At 39.5% G+C, this 25,793-nt stretch overlaps 1 protein-coding gene across 1 annotated transcript in view; it reads right to left on the bottom strand.

Moving 5' to 3' along the window:
* The window catches only part of ESR2 (estrogen receptor 2 (ER beta)), a 43,605-nt gene extending 25,925 nt beyond the window's left edge, over window positions 1–17,680 (bottom strand). The window contains exons 1-2 of the mRNA XM_009572778.1: window positions 17,541–17,680; window positions 6,038–6,510 (exon numbers count right to left, since the gene is read on the bottom strand). Of these exons, the coding sequence (XP_009571073.1) occupies window positions 6,038–6,471 (434 nt within the window). The 5' untranslated portion in view covers window positions 6,472–6,510; window positions 17,541–17,680. The remainder of the gene's footprint in view (window positions 1–6,037; window positions 6,511–17,540) is intronic.
* Between the last annotated feature and the right edge of the window lie 8,113 nt (window positions 17,681–25,793).

Raw genomic sequence — 25,793 nt, 5'->3', positions numbered from 1 at the left:
GACAGCTCGGACTGACATGATAAACACTACCACCAACAGAGCTGCAGTTGCTTCGTACTGTTAGCAAGGCAAAATTCTAGATGGAGCAATACACATCTAGTCTCAAGTATTTCATCCTTTAAACGAGGCTTTATTCACTCAGTGAGAAGCTGGAGAGAAATATCTTGAGATGTGAATCTCAGCCTACAAGATCAACTCATAATGTTAGACAAAGTTTTCTGTTCAAGGTGATGAGCCACGTTGATCACCTAATGCTAAATAAAAGGAAGTCTGAATACAAGAGGAATGAAGAAACACAATTAATAAAATACTTTCATACATAAAAAAATTATTGCTCCGTATAAATTAATAAGATATATGCATTCCTGAAGCACTGCAAATAGTTCCAACTTACTGCGACTATTCTTAGTGACTGGATTAAAATTAGAACAGGATAAAAACATGAAATAACAGCCAATTCCTGACACCAAGATCCTGTAAACAAACAGCAAGAGGAAAGGAACTTAGATTATCAGTAAAGTGGTTTTTAGGTATAGGAAGCACATCCATTGTGTGCTTTTTCTCTGGATCTCATTTTCTTAGTGGTTTTAGCATGCCTTACCTTCATGGTCAATACAATTTCTAGATAGAGAGAAAATAGTGTCACATGCAAACTCTCAGCAGCAGTTTAACAAAAGGAAAGCTGTATAGTCAACTTATAGGTATAAACTTAAGCACAGAGGCAGAAGTCAGAAACTGCAGAATTTTCCTCATCCCAGCTTCCAGCAGGATTAGGGAGGAGAAGAAATATCAGTTGGGATAAGACAGCAGGCAGCATGGCTCATGACTTTTAAAGAACAAGGGTACATTGCCAGGGCATAAGAAACATGTTTACCAGCAAGAGCAAGTTTAAATGGAACAGTAGAAACATTCTGAAAGTGCTGTCGAAGAGGCCTTAACTAACATATTAAAAGTAGACTTTGTGCTGGTTTCATGACAGGAGGTAAGGACAAACACACCCACATGCCAACTAAAAATCATCAAGTTTGTAAGTATTTGAGGAGAACGTGCTCCAATTTCCTAGTAGAAAATTTGGAAAGGAAAAAAGGTGGTTCTCTGAGCAAATTCCAAAACAGAATAATTAAGGTATTTGTTGTACAATTAAGTTACTGCAAGCTTTTAGAAAATGTTAATTCATTCAGATATTGCAGGATATAAGGCTGTTTAGATGTTTAACGAGCCCAGCCTTTGATTACACACACCCCCGCATTAATGGATTGACGCATCACTAAGTTATTTCCCCTTCTGCCACGCTGGGAAGACCAGTGTGGGGGAGCTCTCCCTTAGAATAAAGGGACTGTATCACACGTGCCTAACATGCTGCTAACGCAAGGAGGAAAAAGCATTGCTATTCCTTCCTGTTTCCCTCTATTTGGAAGAAAAAGTAATTTGGCATTTCAGATTAGTAGAAGAGGTATATTTTTAAGCTCTACTTGGGAATCATGATCCAATTGTGAGAGTCAGAAAAGAATCAAAATCAGCTAGAGAGCATCTCAGTGACTGATTGATATGCTGTAGAGAGCGATGTTTATTGCCCTCGTTAAAGCACCGAGGTGTTATGGATGAAAATAAAGAAAAAGCACACACCGTAACGTCTCACTAAGGAGTGCTGGTTTTTACCTTCCAGTCATGACAAGTGTTTTAAAAAACACTTTTTCTTTCCTTGCTTAAAAGTTTAATGACAGTCACTCCGCACATATGCAAGCTGCGTGGCTTCCACAGGCTGTGGCAAACAGCTTGCACGCAGAGCAACAATCTGGAACAAATTCCTCCTGCAGGGGCCGAACGGGCATCAAATCTGCTCGTCTGCAATAGCTGCAGCAGCGCAGCAGGAGGTTCAAACCCAATCGTTTTGTTACTGTCGTCTTTAAGGACAACAGAGCTAAGAAATAGTCGAGAGCTTTAAGGTACGCGTTCCTTACCCTGAGGACCTCGCGATCAGACAGCGTACCCACACAAAGAGCAAACTGGAATGGGTAGCCCCACGCGGGGTTAGAGACCACCTCCCAGCGCTCTTGGTACACTCCAGCACGCTCAGCAGATGGACGAGCTGCCAGGTCCTCCAGAAGAACTGGCGGTAGCTGGCTGTATGCCCACAGAGCTCCTGCACCGAAGGATGCAGGAAAATGGGGGGTGTGCCCTGGCTGCTACTGAGGAGCTGTATGGACAAAGATTTATCGCTTTACACCTATTACTCCTCTCTATTTTATGATCATGGTTTCTATATAGAGATATTATGTTTCCATAAAAAGAATTAAGATTTTTTTGAAAGTAACAAGTCAGTGATTTCCTACTAGTCATCAACAGTGAGAAGATGATTACCCTAAAGGAGAAGGAATTAGCAAGAGAATTTAGGTTATTCAGTATCTATTGTGTCTCCTAATTACCTCTAGCTTTGCTACAGCAAGCGTTTGATGCATATGCCACACTTGGAAAACTTGAACCTAAATTCAAATTTTTATAAAAAATGAAGAAGGGTGGCAAGGATTTGACCTAGAAAGTAGCAAGATTTGCTCATGGCATTTGTTGTCTATCAGGTTTTTTTAAAACCTAAGCTATTGTACACCATAAAAAGAAAGAGAGAAAAAAAACACTGAGAAAATTTAAAAAAAAAAATCCATTAAGTCAAAAATTAATAGTCCAGATTTTATAATTTCTTATAATCTTCCCTCCAACAGGCCACTGGCTCATTCAGTGCCTGGAGATAATTCAATCGCATACAAACCTAAGCTGTAGGATGAAGAAGGCTCTTCCATTCTCTCCCAGAATGTGTGCAAGATGATAGGCAAAAATCCGCTGAAGAATACTTTTCAATCTTTATCTTCCTCATTTTCTACAGACTCCCTCCACTATAACTTCTAGAATTGTTAATACCACACAACTGTCAATCCCTATGTCTCCAAAGCACAGGTTCTGCTATGCTCCAAACACTGATTAATATGCTGAAAATCATGTCATAGATTTCTCAAAATTAAGAGACATATTTTTGCTTAATCTCTATAACTATTCCATCACCAAATGGAGATGCCAACCCATCACCTCAAAGAGACTTCAAGATACGTTTAAGTGCTCTGCAGAATGAGCACAATACAAAAAGCATAGGAGAATAACGCAAATAATTATGGCTTCAGAGCAGAGTTTAAGCCATGTATAAATATGATATTAGCGCACAGTGAACAAGACAAAGTTACTAAATAATTTCTAATTAAGCAAGCATTGCTAGCCTGTGTACCCCAAAACCTTTACTTACACGCTCTACCTGCAATTAGTCAGAACCACAAGGAAAATAACAGAAAAGAAGACCAAGTTAAGTTTCAGAAACATCACTCTGGCAACTTCATCTAAGTTTCCTAACACTTTTTAGAAAATAATATACCTGTTCATTTTGAAAAGAAACCTTTTGTTTCTTTAATTAAAATCCTTTTATTTAGGGGATGAAGACAGAAATCAATTTCAGATTCCTTTTAAATATAATATAATTACACTGTCACATTCCTTTTCTCTTCATTTAATTTTAATATAAATTGAGTGATCCTGCACCAATAAAATTTATGACAATATGTCTATTGTCTTCACTAGGACCTACAATGCAAATAAATATAGCGGAGTCTTTATCACAAATTATTGCCATTTTGTACAAGAAAATGGAACTCTAAAAATTCACATCTATTTTTACATGGAATACAATTTATTTTTGTTGAACTATTGGTGCAAAGTAACGCTACGCTGCATAGCATTTGCATTTAGCAAAGTTAAATAAATTTCTTCTGTATTCATATAATGAACCTATTTGTGAGGAAAGGGAATGCTGAAAATTCAGGTTCCTTATTTTAAGCTGATCTACAAGGAGATCCAAATTACACAGTGATCAGCTTTAGCAAAGTGGACCACATTAGTTTAGCTAATGTTAACGGAAATTTACACCCAGGGAAAATAAAATCCTCTCACGGTGAGACTCTTGCTTTATTTTGAAAGGTAAAATAAACTGGGTAACAGGTTTAAATATGTCACAATGCTTTCTTACTCATCTTTCAAACAAAATCCCTTTTCTCAAACTACAATGCTGTTTAAAATTACTTACACTTTACAGCATTAGTATCTCCCTTCCCCCAGAGCTATTCCTTTAAGTTTCAACCCCAAGAACTCTTCCTTCAAGGTATAATCTACGAAGCTGTAGTGCCACAGTCATTGTTCCCATGGCAATAAATATAATGTTCATGACATTAACTTAAGATCACCAAAAGATAAAGCAAAAGGAAGCATAGGGCTTTTTTTCTTTACAGCCTTATTTCAGGACAGATATCCACAATAAGGGAATTACAGCTTTTGCTTTTTGTGTTTCCATGTCAATTTTTTTTTCTTTTTTACAACTTCTATACACAAAGTGGGGGTTACAATGCATCATACTGAGACAAATGAACCACTGAGAAGGTCCAGCTACCAAGCAACACAGTAGTTACTTGCTGTTGAACAATGAAGATCATTCATAAATTTAGACTCCAAATTTCACTTCTCTTCTTTAAGTTAAGTCATCATCAGCTACAAGAGCAATAGTCTGTATGAATCTGCACAAATGGCAGAAGACTTGTTTACTTAAACTCCAGTGTGGCAAGTTTGGCTTCCCTTCTGTCTATGTAGAGAGCACACTGCAGAGCATCAGATGGGGTGCTCTTGCTCTTGGGTTATTCCAGCTGCTGTCCCATCATCCAGGCAGTTTCAAACACTAAGCTACAGCAGCCTTCCCAGGGCTGTCAAAGTTTTGAAACTTTAACCAAAGCGGGAAGAGTTTGGATGTTAGCCCTATTCACGTTAGATCTGCTTGGGGAATTCTTCTGTATATAAGCGCTACCCAAATGGCCTCTCCCAATCCACACACCGACACTTAAAGTAGATTTGCACTCCAGAACAGCCTGCTACCCTCTGCTGACTCCAAATAGTGACTAGTCAGGTGGCCAGGCTGAAGATCTGTGCAGCCTACAAGTCCAAAGTAGACGTAGATCTCACGCCTTAGCCTTGTGCAGTCAACGTAAGGCCCACCCATTGCAGAAGGAACGTGGGTAGTCTCAAAAATATCACAAATCCTTTATTAACAATTGAACTAAAACTGTTGCCAGGACACACTATTTTTCATACTGACAATGACTGCTGAAGTTAAATAAGAAGCCCTATGAATAAACATACAGCTGCTAAAACAGGAACAGCACCTGCAAAACCATGTGCTTTTATCCATCCAACAGCTTTTGTGCCCGTGAATGGAGTAATTTCATCAGCTGATGATCTACATTCCTTGTGGTTTGTAATATGAGTAAATGTGCAGAATGGGAACATGTTTGTGCAAACACCGTTTCTTTACAGCTGAAAATTTAGCCCATGAATCTGCTGTTCGTAACGCCTTCATGAAGTCAGTTCAGAGCAGCAACAAGAAACAACGTCAGACTTCCCAGTAGCAGCACTCTTTTGAACATGATGCATGTTGCTGTGTGACTGTTAATACTAAAACCAAAAACCAAAGAAAATTCTAAGTTCATGAAAAGCCTTCATAACTATTAGATGCAGTTAAAAAAAAAAAATCCAGATAAAATGGAATTCAAACAATGTTGTACGAAAAGGAAAAAAGAACGAACCTTTACTTCTTTCACTCACAGGCCTTAATTTGCCAGAGCAAAATTCATTTTTATTACACAAAGTAGTACCTAGCAGTCTTGAACTTTTTTTTACACACAGCAAACAGTTCTCACATTGAAGGCATTTGTAGTGCTTTATGTCGGTGTATACTTCTCTAAGGAGCTACTGAAAAAGAAATCCTATTTCAGAAGTTACATTAAAAAAACCACAAAACCCAGGACTGATTTGGTGTTTGGTGGAGGATTTTTGGTTTGGTTTGGTTTTCCAGAGAGACCAACACATAGAAGTCAAATGTAAAAAGAAAAAACTTAAAAGAACTAAGGAAACTGTAAATAATTTTCAGCAAAGTTTTAAAGAAATGAGTAGTACTGACCTGGTCACAGGTAGCACTGGCTCCATCGGTCTTGCTTCACACCACGGACTCCGTGGCTGCTCCGCATACAGAAGCGAAGACTGACAGTGCAATGTCAGAGGGGAGAGGTGGCCAGGAGCAGACCATAACACGTTGGGGCTTGATGTTTGCCTCACAGATGCACTCTCTGAATCACCAAAATTGCTGGTAATGCTGTAATTCATCACAGCAGGACTGCAGAATGCCATCGCAGAATATTCATGTCTGTTTTCCATGTAAGATGAGGGAATATAGACTGGACTGTGTTCTGCTGTCAACGTGGACTGATTACAGCTGTAGGGAACTGGAGAGACGATACCAGCGGGTGAGTTTTTAATTTCTGTTTTATTGCATCCAATATCCTGAAGTGGCAGCAACTGAGAAAAGTCCTTGTGAGAAGATGCACACAGGGACATTTTGAGGCAAGACTGAAGACTGTTGTTTAAATATTCATCCTAAGATGGTAAGGTATAAAAAAAGTTGAATTAAAAAGTAAGAAAGTTCTGTATTAAGTCTGTTCTATAAAAGAAGAAAGGAATCAGTAAAATAGAAAATATAAAAATATCCTGTTAAAACAGGTTACATACCAAATGCACTTAAACAGTCAAATTCACTACCTTTAGGGAAAAGAATGCTTTCTAGAACTTCCTTAAAAATAAAGGCTAAGACACACGTTGAGTTTGGACTCCCTTAAAAAATAATAACCAAAAAAAAAAAAAAAATCACCTGAAGTCTGAAACAAAGATGCCAGTGACAACTTGGATCTTAACAAAAGCAACTCGTTACAACCAGGGTAAAACTGCTCTATGTCAGAGGCAAAATTACCCTATGGACCACAACTGTGGGGTGAGTGCCCTGAGAAATCAATTCTCTTTTTAAAAACTCACCACCTCCTGCTCCCGCTGTAAGTGTACTTCAGCCTTCCCTTTATCAACACAAACATGCAACAGCGGGTATTTTGAACATGCGCAAACACACACACACACATATGTCTCCTTTACCTTCCAAAACCAGAACTCCACTGCAAATCCCTCTCCACAGAGGAGGAAGACATGTAATGGATGTCAGTAAGCAATGCAACTTCATCACTGAGAGGTCCCTGGATAGGGCATCTCTGAACAGAGCCATTACAAAAGCAGAAGTCACAAAATGCAGATATTTCCAAAGCTGACAGGACAGAACTTGAGCGATTTCATAAGGTCCAGAAGTTTTATAATTTCCTGCCACTCTCCATCCCCATCCCAACTACTCTTCATCCTTCCTCCCATCTGAATCAACTATCAAAACAGAGACCTTAATTTGCCCACAGTAAATAGTCTTTGTCAGATTTAGGTATATCCAAATTATTCAAGGGACAAAAAATTTTGAAAAGAAAAAAAAAAAGCCCACCACAACCATCCTCCTAAGACATAACCCCTGTCCTGGAAGCGTCACTTTTACAGTAGCATTTAAAAATATTTCGTTTTTATTCTTCACTATGGGTTTCATCTGCAATTCATTCCAGCTTTGAAGACAGACATGCAGCCCTCTGATAGCTTGCAATCCAAAACAGTTCTGTTTCCAAAATAGCAAGTTGCAGCCCCCAGAACTGATATTGTAGTGTACTTTTACAGATGGTAGTAAGATCTTAATATGAAAAATCATGGGATAATTAAAAAGTCACCCACAGCTTTGCTATTCCAGAAGTGGCCAAAGTGTTGATGCTAAATATTCTTACCTTTTTTCACTTCACGTGGCCATAAAACAAGATGAGGAAGATTCAAACACAGGTTTGCTGAAGTACCAGCAACCTCCCTGTCCCAAAAATTCTCAGCCAGATGGCATTTCTAGCACGCCGACTTGGGGCATTGACACATTTTTTTCCTCTACGGCCAGGACTGAGGGTAGAAGCGTTAACAAAAAATGTAAGAAATGTCTTTTTGAATAAAATGGATAGTTTAGGGTCCATCCTTCCTTCTCACTTTGCACTCTGTTGATGAAACTGGAGATATCTGTAGAAATAACCAGGAACTCATTTAAATCAGCTCAGGCACTTCAGATCCAGCTGCTGTTTTTTCCTTTGTGGGAAACAGGAAAATGAGATATCTCAGCAGCTGTTTATGTCCAGCAGTTGTACTGGAACTCCGATGCAATCAAAGCAGGAGAATCTGACCTCACTCCTCACACAGTCTACACGCGTCATTTGCCCCAGCCAGATGCTTCACGGACTCCTCTAAGAGAAACGAACCATCATTCAATATTCACTGCAAAAAGCACTGAAAATCCCAAAAGTGCTTTCACTCCCAGATTATGGGGTGGGTAGCCCAAATAATTTTTAATCAGCAAATGATGGAACTAAGTCTTACGACTATTTTCAGTGGTTACTATGAATGGGCCCAGTGAGCACACTGAATTCAAAATGCATTTAAAGCTTCTGTGTAGGTAAAGCTGTACATCATTTGCGATCTCAGAGGCTGCACGTATTCAAGGTGCGTGTGGACACTCTGCAGGAGCATCTGGAATGTCCAGCAAGAGCCGACTGCGCTAACTGTGTCCCTCTGCCCCCCTGCAAAGGGCACACAGTGCAGGGTAACCCCAAACCCTTCCGAGAGAAGGACCTGGCAGGCATTACAACACCACCTCTGTTACAGTCAGCTAGAGACATTCTGCTATGACACTTCGATAGTTTCTGCAGCAGGCAACTGGTTGTGTAGTTTCCCCGCGACATTTGGAAAATATATGCATGTACACTGTAGAAGCAGAGAGAACACAGAGCTGGTACTACACAATTTTGTGAACTGAAATCAGCTGAGCTTTAAGTCATGTTTTTCTGGAGAGGTAACCCAGTAGAGTGGTATGCAGGTTCTGCAGTGGTATGTCGGTTTTGCCTATTTAGCAGAAGGACATACTCTCTCCAAAGGGCAACACACAGTATTTAGAAACATACACAGAAGTTCTGAGAAGCAAGAGTGACGTTTGTTTTAGAGGGAGGAGTCCATGCAAGCATGAAAAGTCAGTACAGCCTTCCTCAAAAACAGACTGCTCATGACTTATTTACAAGAGAAGGGACTCTGGATTCCAGGAGGTTAAAGAAAACTGCACTCATGGTCTTCAGCAGACTGCAATATAGTGAAAAAATAACAGCATTGGCTTAAGATAATTAACTTGGGTAGTAGAAATAGTTTAGCCACAGTAGACTATGGATCTACATGAGATCACATTGTTCACATTTCCTTCTACCTACCTTTACATTTCTCTCCTTACCAGAGAATTTAGAACGGGAAGCCCAGAGCCTCACAAATAAAGTGAAGCTGCTAAAATTATCCAGTATTGCTCAGAAGGTCCTAAAAACTGGACTATGAAGTTCTATGTCTTAAAGAAGGACTGCAGATTCAGGGAACCAGATCTTAAGATTTAAGGCTAGAGAAAACAAACTCCAGTAACACCAATACCTCAGAAGGAAGCATGACCACATCTAAGTCAAGGCTTACAATAAGTAGTGCAACAGGCTAATAAATCTGTTCCATCCTGGTATAATATCCTAGTATCTTAAGCACCATTCATTAAACAGAAATGAGCTTCTACATAAAGTGAACTCCCATTCCAACATCTCCTCCTTCTCTGAAGAAAGATTTTAAAAGCAAGATTCAACTTTAAATTACATTATTCAGACCTAATTTATCAGCACTGCACTAGATCTGTACCAGACATGGAAACAAAATAGATATGCATTATTTTCATACTACAGTCTTCTGGGAGACTGCAAATGTTTCAGTCCACTTAAATCAGTTTATCTTAGCAAGGTACTCAACAGCTGAAATGCCATTATTTAGTAAACAGCCATTTTGTCCAATTCCTTGAGTAACACTTACCATTCACAAATCTAAGTCCCTAAGGGCAGTGTTCACATCTGGCATAAGAGAAAATAGTTTCATTGGCTCCAATACACAGAGGGTGACGCCACTGTCCATGAGGATGTAGGAACAAAAATCTAATGTTATCAGTGTTCTCCACAAAAAAAAATTAGGTTTCTGGTCTTTAAACAGCTCTACATATTGAACCTGATGTATCTTGAGAGTGACCATGCAAGACACACCAGATCACGCACAAGAACTGGTTTAGATGTCATAGTCAAATAGATACACGGGTAAATAATTAAGCCATCTGACCTATTTGAACAAACTCAGAAGCCAGTTATTGCACATTACCTACACCAAGTATCTTTTTTAAAGCCTTGTATGAAATAAATAATTTAATTTTGTTTGTTTGTTTGTTTTGGAAAGGGGAAAAAATAGGTAGAGAGGGCAGGCTGCCATGTTTTAGAGCCTGCTTGGAAACATAATACAATAGCTTTTCCTAGAAAAATGCAACAGTCTGCAAAAAGTGATAGAGTGATGGATGTTCTCAGGCACCATTCCATCAACATACACCACAACATGCTTAGAATTTTATAGGCAAGTCATATATTTTGAGCAAAGACTTTTTTGCAATAGAGAATTAAGATGACCTTTTCCTCTGCTAGGCTTAAATTAAAGTGCAATCATTCTTCCTTTCATTTTAATAGAGGTGATTCAGCAAGCATGCATTCCACTACCCCACAGCCTAAGCCCCTCACTCATCTTGCAAAGCATTCTATTAATATTGTGTTAAGTTAAACTTCATGCAACAATGAACTGAATCATTTTCTCAAAAACTGATCATTAAAGGAAAGTCATTCCTGATGCATAAAATGGCACTTGTGCTTCAAGTTTTGTGAAAAACTTATTACTCATTAAACACAGCAGTGCCAGATACTGCCAACAGAAGGCATATAAGTAAACAAGTTTATTATTACCTGAGAAGGACTAGATGCAACAAGTAGGGGATAGATAGGGAAGCAAAAAGAAAATAAAGCTATCATTCCAGACATCAGATGTTTTACTCACTCCTGCAAAATTAATAGCCTGTTCTCAATGAGATCAAGACCTCCTCTGAAGAAAATACTGCAGATTAAAAACCATAGGGGCAAGAATACTTTGAAACACTTAAGCAAAAGGAGCACTCTCTTTGGCCTATCTTAGCCTTTGTGTTACTGAGGACACTGACAAATGCTAGGTTATTCTAAACATTCATAAATATATTTCAGGGCTCAATGCATATGATATACACAGAGGCACCAAGGGAACTGGGTTTGTTCCACCAGAGGAACACAAGACTACAGGAGGGTGTAACTCCAGTCTTCTACTCCCTAAAGTGGAGTTACAAAGACGACAAAGCCAGGCTCTTTTCAGAAAAAGTGCACAAGCCAGGACAAGAGATTACAGTCACAAGTCAGTGCAAGGGAAATTCCAGCGGACATATGAAAAAACTCTCCACAATGAGAATTAAGTACAGGAACAGGATACCCAGAAAGGCTGTGAAATCTCCATCTTTGGAGATATAAAAAAAACTTGCCTGAAAAAGGCCCTAAGCAACCTGACCTCACTTCAAGCAGGATGATGGATTAGTTGCTCTCCAGACGTCCCTTCCCACCAGAATTTTTTTATGACTATGTTCCTCCTCTACTGGAGGCATTCATAGCAGAAGAAATTCCATTTTACCTGAGCTAGAAAGAGTGAAGCGTATCAAAGATCATTAATTACCCCAGACATTGGCCACCTCGTCAAGTTTGTTCAAGAAGGTAAGAGCTGTGGGTCTTGTCCAAAGACAACCAGCCAGCATTTAACACTTCATGGTACATAAAAAGAGCTGTCTTGCATATACCGCAATGGGATTAGTTCACTAGAAGACGGTATGCATACAATTGGAAAAGATTTTCAGATCTCAATTCAAACTAGAGTTAAGATTGACTGGAGTAGTTTTTAGCCTTTCAATTTGTCGACACTTAAAATGTTATCAGACCTCAGAATAGATTTAAGCTTTCGATTATTTGCATTTCTTAGGTACGTTTCATAGACTTAAGGATCCAGAGACCAGAAATGGAAAGCCACTGTCCTGCTCAAGAATACAAACTGAGAGACTTCAGCTCCTTTATTCTCTATGCAATTACTTTGAAGTACAGTGTGGACACTCAATACATATTCCATTGAAAAGGCTATTTGAATTTCAGTGTGAAAATTTTAGCATGTTCCATTAGAAAAGAAACATCTATTAAAACTGTTACACAAGTAGCAATTACAAGGATCTATCTGAGGATTTTGCAATCACATTTCAATCCACGGCGGTATCCTGGCAGAACCTAGTACACAGAATATCACTCTTGTCCAATAAGAGCTTTATTATTAAAAGAAAGCATCGCGCTCTGATACAAGGAAGGGCAGAGAAGAGCAGTACAGGCTGGCCTACACCTGAGACTCAGATTTTCGTGTAGCTGGGATGTGCATCTCTGAAGCACACTTGGGTGTCTCAGCACACGCTAATTAATTAAGCTAATTCTTAAGAAGTTAATTCTGAGAAGTAAATTCTTGGTTTGATGATCAGAACATAATTCTGTGCCCACAGCAGGGAATACCCCAGTTACTTGGGTCCAGAAGGAACTAATTCCTTCAAACACCATTTCTCCCTTAATGACAGTGAAAAACAAGCGTATAGGAGCCTTCCTCCACCTCATTACTTTCTAGTGATTACAAAAGCTTGTATTGAGGAACATCTTTAATTCATATGACTCTGCTGAGAAACAGAGCACCATGCTCAACCATCTGTCTTCAAAAAGGCAAATATATATGGAGAAACAGCCTCGTTTTGCCCAGTAGGACTTACACTCAGCTTGGTGGGTTACTGAACAACTGTCTCTTAGTTATTGGCATGCCGTAAACATGAGTTGGCACAGGGGCTGAGATTCTTTGACTCAAGTCAAGTTCTTTCTGTTTACTCTTATAACAATTCAGCATCTCCTGTATTAGAAATAAATAAATCGAGGACTGAAAATACCACTGCATTTATTCCCTGTTCCCCCAGCAGTTCCCCCATGCAAGCCTGCGGGGATATACAGCAGGCACAGACAGAGCAGTGCCAGCAGCAATGCACTCATGCCAGACAGAAATTTAAGACAGAAAACGGAGGGGGAAAAAAGGTCAATATGTAAAGAAAAATAAGTAAATCAGGCAATAGGAATAGAGCAGGAATTGAAACTTCCTATTCTCTCAGGAAGAGATACTGTCTGTCTTGCTTTCGGAGGAAAGCAAAGATGAGAGATTTGCCCTTGGCAGCAGCTGTCCATCACTAGGCATAAAAACTTGAGATGAGATTAAGAGCCGTTTGGCTAATGGACAATAGAGTAAGGTCATAACCGCTCCTAAAACCTAGACCCCCTGGCAATCTATAGGCAACAAAATTAGACTGGTGGGTAAACAAACAGGACATATCCCCAAATGCCATACTGTGTTCAATTTTGGGCCCCTCACTATAAGAAGGACATTGAGGTGCTGGAGCGTGTCCAGAGAAGGGCAACAAAGCTGGTGAAGGGTCTGGAGAACGAGTCTGATGAGGAGCGGCTGAGGGAACTGGGGCTGTTTAGCCTGGAGAAGAGGAGGCTGAGGGGAGACCTTATCACTCTCTACAACTACCTGGAAGGAGCTTGTAGCGAGGTGGGGGTCAGTCTCTTCTCCCAAGTAACAAGCAATAGGACAAGAAGAAATGGCCTCAATTTGATCCAGGGGAGGTTTAGATTGGATATTAGGAAAAGTTTCTTCACCGAAAGGGTTGTCAAGCATTGGAAGAGGCTACCCAGGGAAGTGGTTGCATCACCATCCTTGGAGGTATTTAAAAGACGTGTGGATTTGGTGCTTAGGTACATGGTTTGCTGGTGGACTGGGCAGTTCTAGGTGAACTGTTGGACATGATGATCTTAAAGGTCTTTTCCAACCTAAACAATTCTATGACATGAACTAATTTATTTCTGCAGCACATGCTATACCACCAGAGGATCTGACCTGCCATCGCTCCAAAACGTGGGGTGGGAGTTTCTGTTTAGTATGTGTATCAGTGAATGTGGGATTTAGTTTCTCCTGGCTAAGCAGACATGATGCATTGGCTGTTCCCTTGAGCGTGCCATGCCTCAGGCTCCTCAAATGACCTCTTGCTTTATGAGGCTGAGAGGGAACAGTGATAATCAGAGTTGTCTTTGGCATAAGAAAACCCTCCTTGCAAACTTGCTGTCAGGGAATCATTTTTTCAGATCTAAGTGATCTGAAGAGTGGACAAAAAGCAGCAGACTTTCCTGTCAGACTAATGTGCAATATCCCTTATTCCACTCTCTCCTCCCCCAGGTAAAACCATCTTATTTACTGTGCTTTTTCCACACAGCCTCTTTACTGTGCAAACTATTTATGCTGTAGGACTAATTTACGTAACAAAAGAGACTGTTTCACTAGTGGTCTTATTAAGCAACAAGCCCAAAGCCTCTTCAAATAACAGCACTTGTCAGCATTGTTTTCAAGACAGCCTGCTGTGTCTGTCCAAGAAAAACATGCCACATGCAAGATGCCTTTTCCCTCACTGCCACTCAGGCAGCAACTAAAACTGTGAACAGTGCTTTGGGAGACACTGAGGGACTGGCTTCTTCTGTGATGGCAGAGAGTGTCCAGTTTGCATCTCGCTCTACTCCGTATCCAAACAACACAGTTCATAAATACGTGGCTGCCTCACCTAATACATGGTTGCCTTACCTTTTACTGCACAAAGCAAACTTTTGTCTTTTTAGTCATAAAACTTGAATAAACAACCTTTTCTGTAATTGGATAGAAGTGAAATCTATGTATGAATATGTATGAAATGCAGTACAATTTTAGCTGCTTTTCTGGTTTTAGCTATAATTCAATTTTTTCCTTATTGGAATTTATGTAAAATATTGTTATTTCATTTGTATTCATTTTGCTATACAACTTCACGTTAACAGAAAATTAAGACTAAATATTTTTGCCCCTGCAATTTTATTAACTTCTTTAAAAAAATTTTTTTGCAACACAGTTATTTAATACCCAATTTTGATGACTTAAAAGACTTACAACTGACAAATTAGTAATTATGCTGTAACTTTTCCCTCATCATCACTAATTCACTGAAATAACGCAGAAACTAAGGTATTGCTCATTCTTGCCTTTCAAGCTATGAAACACTGTTACAACGTTGCGTGAAATCCCAGATCAGATATATTTAACATCATCCCCAGGTAACAAAAGGTTGTGTATATGTTTTAGTCCCTTAAACAAAAACAGCTGTTCTAGATTTGTCTCATCATCAACCTGGACATGAAAAACTGCCTTTTACTGTGGGTAAAATCCCATGTCAACTGAGTTAGTGAGAATTTTGTTGTTGATTCACACAGGTGGACATTTGTCTAATACATTAATCAAGACAAAACTTGAATGTCCTCCTAATCTTATTAAAATGAAATCAGAGAAATGATTCTGGGATTTCTGTTCCCTGACTTTCATATTTCCTGCCTCTGGAGGAATGGACCAGCAAAGACTTCCATGTGAATATTTCTTGCTGTTAGCAAAAACATGTTGCAGGTAATTGAAGAAGAGCACAGTAAGATAGTAGATATAAAATCTATTCAGCCCCCTGGATCATCATCCCTTTTCACTGTAAGTTCTTTTCTACTTTACCTTCAAGTCAATATTCAAGAACCAGAACTAAAACTAAGTGTATTTAAAGAGATCATATACTAACATAGCTTTATAGTTGTTTTAATTAATATATTTTAATCCATTCTTAATCAGAATATCATCATAGACAGTCACAGTGGCTTACTGCTACAGAAGGCAATTCTGCAAGTGCAACATTTTAAGATTGTCTCTAAAACTATGGGTATTTTCTTCCCGTGATATTTTAAATTTATCAGATTACCAACAAAAAAATTCACCGGGATATAAAATCATTTTTGTGATTCCACTTTCTCCAGCAATACTTGAAGCTCACTTAATTGGTTCTCATAATTTACAGCACTTAAGAGATCAACTGTAAAGAAGATTTAGTCCATCCCTTCAGGTCTAAGATTTTTATTGTTATTTCTCCTTTGAAAGTCCAAGGAAGCTGAACTGTTCACACACACACACACACACAGAGTTACTAGTCTGAGAATGGAGACACTACAGCTGTCTTCCTCTAACACTGTGTTACAGTCACCGTGTCTGCAAAATGTAAGTTACATCTTATTTAAAAAGACACAGGAAAGTTAAGAAAGGAAAGCAAAAAGGAGGATAGCGACAGAGGGGTGATTCTATGTTTAACCTTTGTTCACAAACATAAAAAGGAATTTTGATAAAGTTCTGAAATAGCAAATAAAAGTTCTAAAGCTTTAAATTAGAAATACAAAATGTATTTGTTACTCCAGTTAAGGCACCATACTTCGGTCTTAGATTTCTCCCCCTCTTAGGGGGACAACAGATGAGCAAGGAATTTCAAGGATACGGATGAGGAAACAGATTGCTGGTAAAACTCAGCACATCAGAATCAAATGCTAAATGACTTTATTTTCAAAAGCGGTTTCTCATGCAACTCATAACCATATCAAAACTTTTTCTGCATATAAATGGTAATTGTGCATCATTCTCTATATGACAAGGCTGAACCCTTTCCCAAAAAGAAATAGCATATTTACCAGCCATTCCAAGGTCTAAATTGCATAATTTGCTGTTTATCCCATCCTCTCTCCAGACTGAAATTTATTTTCTCTAATAAAACCTCACTTAAAAAACCTCCAAGATAAAAAGACCATTGCCAGCCAAAAGTCTTTACTAGCGCGCAGGCAGGGGTTCTGATAGGTTTGATGAAGATTTACGCACGTGCTGTCCAATCTTTAGCTATTGTTAAATACACCTTTTAGCATTTCCAAAAGCAAATGTAAGAAATAGGCTTGTATCTTCTTGTCTAATTAGGAAGATCCTTTTCAAAACTGAAGTTCTCTTTAAAAGAATGTAAACCTGTATCACCAACTTTAATATGAGAAAACTACTTAGGTAGACACAGCAACTGCAAGAACAAAACCTGAGATATTTATCAGTATGAGACCTAGAATTTGAAAAGCCCGATCCACAGTCTAGTCAAGCCAATGAGGAAACTTCCAATAACTCCGATTTGTTTTGGATCAGGTCCTAAAAAAATACTATGATGCCAAGAAGTGGCTTTTACCTTTTATTAGCACATTCATTTGTGCAGTTTTCCATAAACCTTAAAAAATCCAAACCCCTAAGTTATGTTCAAAAATACTCCTTCTGCTTGTAGTGCAGCAATCCTATTCTAACTAGATTTTTAAGTCCAAGTCCTAAAATATAGCAAGCTTCCACAATTTTCTCTGAACCCTCAAAGAATTTTTAAAACAAACCTGTTGAAAGATCATTTTACCTACATAAATTGTTAGACTTTAAGAACAAATGTGCACTGGAACTGAAACAAAAACTCTCGATAATTTAACTATCCCATTTCACTTATAGAGGTTATTGTTCATAAATCCAGTGGCTATCACCAATTGCAGAGCTTTGGCAACATTTAAAAAAATAAATATTTAATTCAATATAGCACGTACCTGATATTGACACTGAATAGGGTTTCTGCTCTTTATGAATGTTCTGACAGCATTACATGTCAGCAAGGTTTTCACATAGCAATTCTGGATTTGTTTTCCTTCTTTCCTTTATCTCTTGATTCTAAAGCAGCTGTGCCCACCACCACTTAGTCATCAGATTTCAAATATGAATCTTTTCAAAGCAATGTGATGCCAGCTCATCAGTGCAAGATTACACAGATACTATCAGTGTTTCCTTTCCCTGTGAAGGCAAGACCTAAACAGAAGTTCCTCCTCCTCCTTTCTGACATAACAAGCTTCTGAATTTGTCGTTCCCTGCAGTCAAAGCTCTTACATGATTGAATCATTTTATAAGCCAAGCATTCTCATATTTAGCACAGAAATATGAATGACTAACTAACGAGCAATTCTGGAAGCAAATACTGAGATTTAAAAAAGCTAAATCAAACTTTTTGTATCTTTGTCAGAGGAAAACCTGAAACATAATTAACATTTGCTCTGAACCAGCAATGTACTCATCTCAGACAGTCTGGGCGACATACTTAATAAACTACTTTGGCATTGTTTTTAAACACCAGATGCATAAACACAGATGAGGAGGGATTATTTTTTTTTTTTTAAAGTAACTACATTCTTTTTCAAATAAAGCAAATTAACTAGAAGCCATTTAAGGGGATATCTTTATTTTACTGAGTTAACATTTATTTAAAAAGAAATAATTGAAGACATGCAGCAAGGTCCAATTCTCAATTATACATTGAGATTGCTTTCAAAATGCTTGATTAGTTGCACAGCATTAACCTCATTTACTCTAGGGAAGCTGACATGCTTGTAGATTTGCTTGGATAAAGCCTGATATTATTCAATCTTGCATTTTAGACCCCAAAATACCTCCAAGTCTACACAACCTTCTGAAATCTCTTGTCTGAATTAGGGGATTTGACTGTTGTCAACCCATGCAGCTGAAATAGTCCTGCCCCCTTTGCTATCAACAGCTTCTCCGCAAGCACCGCCAGAACCAAACCAAGGTAGTAGTACTATCCACTCACTCAGCCACTCCCATAATTACTTCATGCTAATGCAGTTTTTCTAAGCATCAGATTTGCCTTTCTACCTTGTTTCTATGTTCTTTTCCTTGAGCCTCCCCATCTCCTCTCGTTACTATTTTGCAGGCCCAAATACAGCTGCTTTTAATCTGAAATTCCTTGTGTTTTGACCCCCCTTTTGCAAGCTACAGGGGATTCAAATCCCTACTGCCAGCACTTTTTGATGATTAGTTCTTATATAGAGTTGGACCTGTGTCTATTCAATGCCACTTGTGCCCATAGTAACCCCTAAACATGGTTTAAGTGCAAGGTCATGTTCTCTACCACCCTCAATACTTAGGGGATAAGAACATAAAGGTTTACTGCTAAATACTACAGGAGTGCACCTTAGTTGTTTGCACATGTAAGGGCTGCTTTCCCCTCACATCCTGACAGAGCCCCTAAACCATCTGTACCAGGCCCTGGTCCTGCGAGTCCCTTTACTCTAAATACCTGACCCTTGCCAAAGCTCCCCTCTGTTCTTAGCAACTGTCCTCCTGCCCCTTTCACAAGGCAGCAAGAGAGACTCTACTGTTAAAGGTCCCTTATTTTCCACAACTGGATGGCAAAAGCTTTTAAAACCAGGAATGACAGAAGGGATGCTACCCCTAGCCGTCAGCAGAAGTTAGACTTGTGAGGACATCAGTGGGATCAAGAGATCCTTATATATAGAATAATACATGTGCGCCTCTGCAGAAGTGTCCACAAAATACAGATCTCAGAGGGGAAAGGGCAACAAGGACTGTGGATACCAAATAAGCATTAGGAGCAGAATTAAGTAGTTACCTGTGAATTGTATCTTTCTTCTCCATTCAGATCTTCTCTCAGTTAGGAGCCACAGCTATTTTGGGTAATAGAAACAAAAACCTTCAATCAAGGCAAATTAAGATTTTGTTACAGATTTTGTATGTTAGATAAGCAGATGGAATAGACAGTAACTAGATAAACAATCAGGAACAGGTTGGCAGTAGACAAAGAAAAATAAGTCAAGTTCTTCTCTCTCTCTTTTATATATATAATGTATATTAATATTTCCTAAAACAATATAAAATGAGAAGGCCTTTAATTAATGTATTTTCCTCATAGCTTTTTTTGGAGGGTGAGCGTCCAGACAGGAGTTTCCATGCATAGGAAGGGATGATTAGACTCCGAGCTACAGCAGTTGGTAACTGGAGCAGCACCTGTCCAGCAGACATGTGGAGCAGCTACGAGGAGCCTTGAGACAATACACAAGACAAAAATAATCCAAATAAGATGTAGCTCAGGATGGTACGCTCCCCTGTGTGTACAAGTGTATAAAGGAGAACACATTAATGCCAATAGATTCAAAAAGCAGTTGCCTTAGACAAAGGTGGTGTAGTGAATAAAATGAGTAAACTTACCTACCTGACAACCCAGGCCCATCATTGATGAATGGATAAATTCTGTGTTGTCCCAGATACAAAGAGTTACTTACATCATTATCATGTAAAATTATTCAAGGTTGAGCAGCTCCTAGGACCACAGGATTCACCACACCAACTGTATGGTGTATACTGTCTGTATACTCCCCAAGTAAAGCACCAAGTTTTCTTCTCAGTATTCCCACTATATTTAGCACCCCAGGTCTCACAGTCACGGCTTGGCTTTCTAGCAAATTCACGCTATACAAGCAATTTGAAGAGTGCTTTGACTTGAGGATTCACCTAACAAAGAACCTTTTTACCACCTCCCACAAATTTTAAAGATGTTATAGTAAAAAGATCACACTGAAGGAAGAGTGAAAAAAAGGATCAGAACAGAACTGCAGAGGGAATCTTTTTGGACAGTGTTCATCAGTGGTTACATGTTCTTGCATGCCTATTATTAAATTGCTGTGGCAATCTCCTTAAGGACACCCGCTGATAGCTATAAAAAAAAGCTACACAATTTCATTGCAGTATCTATCTCACATATCCATAAAAAGAAGTTAAACTTTAAGGAAAAGAAAGACGCAATATTAAATTTGCAGAAATAAATACCATAATTATACCTAAAAGAATTTGAAGGAAACTACCCATCCCTGTATTATCTGGGCAAAAGTATATTCTCCTCATCACCTGTGAGTAACCAGAGGGTGAATACCTTGCTTTGCTACCACAGTTTCCACCCCAGCACCATACACTTCATTCCCTAACTATTGCCAAAAGAAATGAAAAAAATCAGTATCACAAGGGAAGGCTTATTTCTACTCCATACAGAAAAGCTTCTGTGAAAAATTACCAGCTTTAAACACACCCACCAGCTTTTTCACAGCACCTCCAAATCTGATAAAGCTTTCAGCCAGAATACTAGACCCTCTCCTTGAGGGTCCTAGCTTCAAGCTGAGCAGGGACACGTGACATGTCTGGATGCTGCAGTACATTCAGATTGCATCCAACGCTGGCTGCAGGCTCTGAAGGTCCACTCTTCCAAAGCCAAGCTGTAGTGATAAGCATCTCTGCCACTGCACTAGGGAGAGACCAATAAACATATGGAGTCCACACTGCTAAGGATTCATTCTTGCTTGCATTCCAAGGAATCCCTTTATCCAGGTCTCTTATCTAGTAGGCTGGAATTAAAGAAAACCATTCCTAATAGTTTCGTTCTTTAGAGAGAAAAAAAAAAGCATCTAAAGTTTTAAATGTTAAATATTAAATTATTGCAACATACATTAGGATTCAAGTTTGCTGTAGTATTTTATTCTCTTTTCATTAGTTGCAGTCTTGGCAGCAGACAACTGAGGTCAAAGGCTGAAAGTCACTGCCTGAGCATGTGGAACTTGTGTTTCTTGATTCTGTGCAAGAGAGAATTCTCTCTTTCTCCAACTTACCTCATCCAATAAAGATTCAACAGGTGTGGTTTTGAATTTAACTTGGTTTTTAAAAGTAAGAAACCTGGGGTTCAGATACCCACCATGGATCCAAAACTTTTGTATAAATCATACATGAAAAAACAAGCAGTTTCCATATCACATATGCAGTATAGGATATTACTAAATAGGAGATTTGGTCTGCTGGGTCCAAAGGATTTCCTCAACTGCCACAGCTCAAACTTCCTTCTGCCCTCATTGAGGTCTTTCCAGATACAGCTCCCAGCCACGATTCATGGTCTTGTAGCATATTCCTGTATCTTCCCTTGGACACCTGGGCCTTGAATACTTTGCTATAGTAGAACATATCTATTAGGACTTACATGTCCTGCAGTAGCAATTAAGTTATTATAAATAAATATTAATTTTCTTCTGAGATCTTAGCTTGTTTGCTGATGCTATGAAGGGGCACCCCTGTTCCCCCAAAACCAAAAATAGACCTTGTTTCTCCAGCCTTTCTGCTTCCAGAGAAGTTGGCCTCTAGAGAGGACAGAAACAAAGTCCTTTCCATAGCATGAGGCCTTTCTTACCCATACACAATCATGGTCAGGTCACAGGGCAGGATTTTGCTTCTTGTAGTTCAGGAGATAAATGTCCATTTCCCTCTTCTCCTTTTCACTTAATTCCTACGCTCTCCAGGGGCCCAGCCTGCTACTTTTTCCTCAAAGGAATTCCTTCCTATGCACTGAAGGGCTAAAGGCAATAGATTCATTTCCCATCTACTCTACAGTTACACTAGCCAAAACTCTCTTTTGGAGAGGGTCTTAGCAATTCCTCTTCATTTAATCTAGTTACATTTAGTCCACTAGATAAGTTCAGAAAAAAAAAAAAAGACATATAACCCTTATAGTGTAGGAGCCCTTGGAGAAGGCTGCTTTCCATAAAGCCACAAAGAATCAGCAGAGAGAATTAACTACCTTACATATATATACACACTGCACAGGTGATATAAAATGTGAACCATGCAATTACAGAAGATAACAACTGCTTTGAAGGACGTGACGGATATCATACACCTGTTTATTAGATCTACTCAACCTAAGCTTACAAAAGATTGCTGCCTCCTTTTTTGCTATGATTTTATGAGAAAGTAGGCAACAGGAGGGGGAAGAATAATTGCACAAGATAGAAAAGGCCTGCTAGCTCAAAGCAATCACTAATGAAGTGGCTTTGGTATGGGGATGAAACGTAATTGGTCACACCCACTGCTCTTCAATAGTTTTTCAACAGACATCAAGAACAGCTGTCCTTAATTCAGTCTCGCTTACAATACAACTAATATACTCAAGCAAACAGAAACATATTTTCTTTCCCCAGCAGACAACCTGAATCATCTAACTAGCAAAGCAAAGTTCAAGATGCAGAAGATTCCGCCAGTGGAAGAACAAGAGAAGAGAGAGAGTTACAAAGCCACCTGAAGTGGCTGAAAGATTCCCGAAGTATTTACAACAATTGAAGCAACTGAGCTTTATTCTCTGATCAATGCAGACACTTAAAAACAACTTGCCCTTTAAGGAGTCTGTTTAAAAAGAAATCAAACCATCACAAACACCACAGTGGTGAAAACTCCTGTTTCTCTTTTCAATGTCACCACAAAGAAGTAGATACAGAAAAATGGTGACTCTTCCCACATACCTTTTTAATTCGCAGTTTTCTGAATCAGACCTCATTTTGCAGCATTTCAATGGCAGCAGCTACTGGCTGAGGTCAGACTGGGTCATCTCCTCTTGTCTGACAGCTCACTGCCATCACCAGTAGCAGTGTCTCTCCCGTGCCTTCTCAGGACCACATGGTCCCTCTCTGTCCCCTGTGCTGGCTCTGGACCTCACCTGACTTTAGCTTGGGAACTTCGCAGAAAGCTATGCCAGCAAGAGGACAGGGAGGGAGAGAGGGAGTTTCTTTTTTTTTTCTTTCTTTTTTCTTTCTTTTTTCATCTCACTGCTGGGCTAGTAAGATGAATCTACACCTCGAGAGGTCAGACAGATGGCAAACCAGGAGAAAGGCAGGGCTACCCAAGCAGGAGTGAGGGAATAAAGACTGCTCCTTTGCCTGACTGCAAACTGTTAGATCAGACCAGTTCCTTTCTTCCTGCAAGGAGGGCTTCTAGCTACGGCTGAGGCACTGACTGGATAAAATTAGAGGATAAAATTAGATTCAAGTCAGGCCACATGTCCTGTATGCACCCGTCTTCCCCCATCAGCCCAAACCATGGAGGAGTCGGCCCCCTGCCCAAACTTATTAAGAACCATCGGGTATCCCTTTTCCCCTTGCTCCCCAAGCAAACCCTCCTTCGCCACCCAGGGAAGTAAAGCTACAAATAAGATCCAGCAAGAGAGCAGGATGACGGGCAGCGGGAGCCAGCATGAGGTGTCACAAAAACAACATTAGGGTATTCATTGCAGGGGGATTGGACTAGATGACCTTTAAAGGTCCCTTGCAACCCAAATTATTCTATGATTTTATGATTCTATGATTCTATTCTCTGGAGCTTGGAAGGCCCTCTTGCCACACTGTGCTGGTGTGTTGTTCTCCCACAGCACGCTCCTGCACTCACTTCACTTCAGTTTCTACACCAGCCTTCTCCCACTTCTCAAACCACATGCCTTTCCTACCTTTCTAGCCAGCTGATCCATGACCGACATCCACCCTCCCAAAAGAAGTGCCTTCCTCCTTCTATTCCTGTTGACCCATAGCACAGAGAAGGGATCCAGACTAAAATTTACATGGTGGGAAAAAATCAAAACCAATAAAAAAAAATCCATCACTTTCTCAAGGAAACCAACAAATAGAAGAATGCTAAGCTAAAACAGTTCTCCGTAATAAATACAATAATAAAATTTAAATATCAAATTCAGTGGAGTCATGAAACAATAGCATTTTATGTACATTTCTTTAGAGCTGAGGTGCTCTAATGCAGAGACAGAACATTTTGGAAGGGGTTAAATTCCTACAGTGAGGACATGACTTCTGCACTCTCCCAGGAAAGCAGCTCCAGATTTTCAATGAGGGTAACAGTTGAGGGACAGAGGACCTAGTATATTCCAAGACTAATCAGGTTTGCTTTTCACCCAGAATCACTAGGAATTTAGGCAACGTCTTAAATGCAAATAGGCTTTAAATGTAATAGAAGTCTAGAGAAAATCTGCTGCCAGTGTATTAGCACAGAACACGTTGCTTTCACCTATTAGCTTGCTAAAGCAAATGTAATGGGGGAAAGGGAAGTAGCACAGTCTGATTTGCTTGAACTGTTGAAAAAAAAACCTTCAAGAAAAAAAAAAAGCTATAATCTCAAAAAAGTTTGGCTATCCAGTTGAGGGGATCAACACAGATAATCAGCTGGGTGACTGGCTGTGGTCTCACACTTGCTCTGTTGAACTCTGCCCTGTCTGTTGCCTGGTTTCTCAAAACTGGAAGGATTGGACTTAGATTCCCTACTAGAGGGGGGATAGCAATGAGGAAAGAGAGTAGCAGCAGATAAGCAATGGGACCACTCCATTTTAAAGAATCACCTAGCGCTACATAATACTTTGGCAGAATAAAATCCAGTCTTTGGAGTAATTTGTGTCAACTGTTTTATCCTTTTTCCCAGAAGTGGCCTGTTTCTTATAGTTTAGCACATTAACTCAATAAGGTATGAGGCCAGACAGTCAAGGGAACTGCATCTTTCAGCACTCCTCCCGTATTCATTCCTGGAGCACACTTCAGGGAGAGGAGGACTATGTCGTTCAGCACAGCATTAGGGAGTTAAATACAGAAGATACACAGCACCTAAGTGAAGACTGTCCTGGTGAGCTCAGTTGCAAGACTTCCAAACTACCACACACCTACTGTTTTTAATCTAGGTGCTCATTAAACAGTTTTGTTGTAATTGTTTATGGTCAACCTCTGTTCTAAGCCCATGCTTTTATACTATGTAGGGTCTGCAGTCATTTCTCTTGGGCTGCTCACTTGCAGAATACATATAAAACACTGTTTCTCCAATCAGGGCAGCCATCAATATGAAGTTCACAGAATCATAGAATCATAGAATGGTTTGGGATGGAAGGGACCTTAAAGATCACCTATTTCCCCCCCCCCTGCCATGGGCAGGGACACCTTCCACTAGACCAAGTTGCTCAAAGCCCCATCCAACCCGGTCTTGAACACTTCCAGGGATGGCGCATCCACAGCTTCTTGGGGCAACCTGTTCCAGTGCCTCACCACCCTCATAGGGAAGACTTTTCCTTATATCTAATCTAAATCTACCCTCTTTCGGTTTAAAACTGCTACACCTCATCCTATCACTACACTTCCTGATAA

Source organism: Fulmarus glacialis, unplaced genomic scaffold (assembly GCF_000690835.1).
Source record: "Fulmarus glacialis isolate BGI_N327 unplaced genomic scaffold, ASM69083v1 scaffold43932, whole genome shotgun sequence".
In the NCBI taxonomy this organism is placed as follows: Eukaryota; Metazoa; Chordata; class Aves; order Procellariiformes; family Procellariidae; genus Fulmarus; species Fulmarus glacialis.
This window is presented reverse-complemented; position numbering and strand designations above follow the sequence as displayed.